Raw genomic sequence first — 4,628 nt, forward strand, 5'->3', positions numbered from 1 at the left:
TCGTGACGTCTTCACATGGTCACCCTCTGACATGCCCGGTATCTTTTCAGTAATAGCTTGCCATAAGCTGCACATTGATCCCACAACCAAACTTGTGATCCAAAAAAGGCGACATTTCGCACTCGAGTGAGTAACGATTATTGAAGCAGAAATTAACAAGTTACTGGAGGTCGGCTTCATTGAGGAAGTGGTGCATTCAGTATGGCTGGCCAATTAGAGAGTATGCGTGGATTACACCAACCTTAACAAGGCATACCCTAAAGATAATTACCTAATTCCCCGAATTGACCTGTTTGTTGACTCAAAATCCGGGAACCAGGTGCTCAGCTTCTTGGACGCATGCTCAGGCTACAATCAGATTGTCATGTATGAACTTCACAAAGAGAAAACCACATTCATGATCGAGCAAGGCACATATTGTTACAAGGTAATGCCCTTTGGCCTGAAGAACGTAGGAGCAACATACCAACGACTCGAAAACACGATGTTCAAGAAGCAGATCAGAGTCACCATGGAAGTCTATGTCGACGATATCATGGTAAAAGGAAAGCAGCGGTCATACCACATTCGTAACTTGGCAGAAACTTTTGACATCCTCCGAGAGTACAAAATGAAGCTCAACCCAGCCAAGTGCACTTTTGGCGTCTCCTCATGCCGATTCTTAGGGTACCTTGTAACCTAGCAAGGAATCGAGGCTCGCCCAAGGATAATAAGAGCGATTCTTGATATAACGTCTCCTACAACTCTAAAGGAGATCCAAAGTCTGACCGGACGAGCAGCGGCTCTCAATCGTTTCCTTTCGAGATCCACTAATCGAAGTAAGCCATTTTTAAGGCGATCAAGCAAGCGTAGAAGGATAAATGAGATGATGAGTACGAGAAAGCATTTCAGGACCTGAAGCAATACCTGACATCACCTCCACTACTATCCAAGCTGGAAGCAGTGGAGAACCTGTACATTTATCTGGCGATATCAGAAGTAGCAGTGAGCTTTGCCCTTATACGAGAAGAGCTAGAGGCCCAACTGCTTGTATTCTATACATCCGAAGCTCTAATCGATGTGGAAACCAGATACCCAAAAATTGAAAAGCTAATTTTGGTGTTAGTTGTTGCAGCTAGGAAGCTCAGACCTTACTTTCAAGGGCATCGAGTCATCGTCATGACCCAGTACCCACTAAGATCAATTTTGCATAGTCCAAACGCTTCTCAATTAGTGATGAAGTAGGCGTTGGAACTTGTTCATTACGTCTTAGCATACCAACCCCACATGACAATAAAAGCCTAAGCATTGGCGGACTTCATAGCAGAATTCACTCCAAGCCTGAAGGACACAACAACTCAAATGAAAATACCCCGAAGGTAGCCAAGCAAGCTGTAGCCCCACCTGCTGGAGATTTTTGGCGTATGCCCGTCGATGGATTATCCAACTTCCAATTATTGGGGGAAGGCCTAGTTCTTATTACCCCAGACGGTTTGATGCATAAGCAGGCAATCACTTTAAGCTTCAAGGCATCAAACAATGAAGCAAAGTATGAAGCCCTACTAGCAGGTCTTCGATTGGCGAAAGACCTATTGGTGAAAAAGCTCGCGATCTATTCTGATTTCTAGTTGATCACCAACCAAACCTCAAGGAAGTACACATCCGAGTATCTAAGGGTGGCCCGATACCTCGAGAAGGTATGAGACCAGCTTGCGACGTTCCAAGCTTACACACTCACTTAGGTTCCATAAGCAGAAAATGCCCACGCAGATACTTTAACAGGCCTAGGCTCTACTTTAAACCATCAGCTCAAGCGCTCCTTTCCAGTCGAGTATTTGGAAAAGTCGAGTATAGATAAGGAACCAGTAGTTGAGGTGGTGCAGATCAACACAACTCTGAGTTGGCATAATCCTATCATCGACTACATAGTCAATGGAACGCTCCCCGCAGACAGACTGGAGTCCATAAAGCTTTAGATGAAGTCAGCACACTACTACATGTAGAACGGCATGCTTGTTCAAAGATCATTTTCAGGACCACATATCTGCTGTCTATCGTCTCCTGTATATGGAAACCATTCTAGAAGCCATTCCTTGGTGCAAAAAGCTTTTAACGCTGGTTATTACTAGCCAACCATGCATTAAGATGCCAAGGAGTATGTACAAAGGTGTGACATCTGCCAGCGCTTCAAGCCCGTGCCTGCATTACCTACTAGCGAACTCCACCTGCAGACGAGCCATTGGCCATTCATGCAGTGAGCGATTGACCTAGAAAGACTAATGTTGCCTGCTACTAGGGGCAGATGCATGATGATTGTAGTGACCGACTACTTCACAAAATGGGTTGAAGCCGAACCCATTACTACAACCACCCGTAATTCGTGGGAAAAGACTTGGTGAAGTTCTAAAAAAATATGGCATTAAGTAGCACATGTCCATGCTCCGGCATCCGCAAAACAATGGGCAGGCTGAGGCGTCTAATAAGACCATCCTCGACAGCCTCAAGAAGTCCATCTCAGATAAGAAGGGCAAGTGGCCAGACGAGATCCCCAGTGTTCTATGGGCGTATCGCACCACCAAAAGACGAGCAACCAGCGAAACTTCATTCTACCTGGCGTATGGCTCTAAAGCGATCATTCATCCCAACGTCATGGTGCCAAACATTAGCACTGTACTACCGAATTTAGAGCAGAACGAGAAGGAGATGGCCACAAACTTAGACCTAGTAGAGGAAGAACGCGAAAAGGTTATCACCCGCATTGTGACCTATTAGCAGCAACTTATCTCTAGCTATAATAAGAGGGCGAAGATCCGACATTTCCATCCAGGAGACTTAATCATTAGAAAAGCCTTCATCACCGCCAGACCAGAAAGCTCCAAAAAGATGGCTTACATCTAGGAAGGTCCGTACAAAATTAGCCGAGTAGGCTGGAAGGGCAGCTACACCCTCACTACTATGAGCGACCAAGAAATAGAGAAGTAGTGGAATGCCTACAACCTGAGAAAGTACTATATGTGACCTCATACAATTCCTTGGACCCTGTTCAAGACGAATAAAGTTCGAAGACTCAAGCAGCTCGATGAACAAGACCTTGCATGCCGATGATTATCAGTTGTTATGCCATTCCTGCTTATGAGCAAAGTTAATAAATTTCTCTATTCTCAATGAAGATCGAAGGAATTATTCATAAGACTGGGCCGAACGTATAAACAAACTGACCGCCCCTGTGACAAGTAGAAGACGCTCTTTGCCCTTGCAGATATGGCGTGTGCTCTCTATTTAGGAGAGGGTACACTAATCTAAAATATCCAGACATGGATGAGTGGCACGACTACTTAGTTTCCTCTTAATGCAGCGACTACCTGAGTTGGACGACTCCCAGAATTAGTCAAGAGAGTCATTCCCCTATATTAGACTTAGCCAACTTAAAGATTCAATTTTGTGAGATCCCGAGTCTCTAACTGGAAGAGACACTAAGTGCAGGATTCTTGCCCATGAAAGAGTTCGTGTGACTAGATGGTCCATCCTCGACGTGTAGGTCTTCATGAACGTAGCTTAGTTTTAAAGTGTTGCAATACTAGTTAAGCAACCTACGGAATCAAGTTATAACTCGGAAGGATGTATCATCTAAGGCGTAATTCTGTCTACACCTCACGCTTGAAACGTCTTCGAGAGCCAGGGACAACACCCAAAGTGGTCATGCAGGTCGTCTGTTTTTATAAGTAAGACGTCTGGCCGATGACCCGACGATTGACAGCCCAAGGTAATCCGTAAGCCGAGATTTATACCTGCTATGACTACGCGGAGTCGTCTACTTATTTAAAAGCAGCGCTTCCAGCCGACAGTCTACGATTTAAGTTTTGCAGGGATAAAGCCGAATGACGACTATAGTAGCTACGTGGACCTCCTCTGTTTTCTACGAGAAACATATGTCCGACTGACGACTCTATAAGTTAAAAACTTCACAACGCGCGCTAGGAGGGCCAAAGCTTAAGAAGCCACCAAAGCTCAAGAAGCCATTCAAAGCCGAAATACAGCCATAGTAGTTACGCGAGCTCATCTGCTTTCTACGAGAAACACGTGTCGAGCCACCGACTCTATATGTGAAAAATGTTGCAGTATGCCCCATGAGAGCTAGGCTCGTGAAGCCATTCACGGTCGAGATTCATAACTATAAATAGTTACGCGAACTCGCTTACTTCCTACGGAGGCGACGAGTTCAACAACCGGCTCTATAAGTTAGAATTCTCATATTTTTTTTCCTCTTGCAGGTAAAGTTGTTGGAGCCTAGAAGACGAAACTAAAACCTAAGTGATGATGTGGGATCGACTGCTTCATTGACGCAGCTTACTTAGCCGACCGTCTTAGGATAATGTTTTGCAAAAGACCAAGCGAAATAGAAGGATGAAGCAAAATGAGGAAAACTGTTTATTAAATTTCTAGCAAATTGATAAACCGGCTCGAAGGCCAACAAAGTTCGAGTTAAGCAAAATAAAAAGGAAAATAAGATAATTCCTAAGTCTAAGCAAAGAGACTACTCATTGGCAGCCTGTGTAACCACTGGTTCCTCAACTGCCATGCCTTCAGCAGCCACACCACTTATAAGAACCAAAGCTTCCATCAACTCATCCTCAACTACCCATGCCTCG

The 4,628-nt window shown here is 44.7% G+C and overlaps 1 protein-coding gene across 1 annotated transcript; it reads left to right on the forward strand.

Moving 5' to 3' along the window:
• Window positions 1-2,409: 2,409 nt before the first annotated feature.
• LOC139198100 (uncharacterized) lies at window positions 2,410-2,751 on the forward strand. Its single transcript, XM_070826361.1, has one exon. The coding sequence runs from the start codon at window positions 2,410-2,412 to the stop codon at window positions 2,749-2,751; it is 342 nt and encodes a 113-aa protein (XP_070682462.1).
• The last annotated feature ends 1,877 nt before the right edge of the window (window positions 2,752-4,628 follow it).

Source organism: Malus domestica, chromosome 08 (genome assembly GCF_042453785.1).
Source record: "Malus domestica chromosome 08, GDT2T_hap1".
In the NCBI taxonomy this organism is placed as follows: Eukaryota; Viridiplantae; Streptophyta; class Magnoliopsida; order Rosales; family Rosaceae; genus Malus; species Malus domestica.

Bases quoted from the DNA above. Each gene is read 5' to 3' on its own strand.
- LOC139198100 (XM_070826361.1), top strand. From the start codon at position 2,410: ATGTCCATGCTCCGGCATCCGCAAAACAATGGGCAGGCTGAGGCGTCT.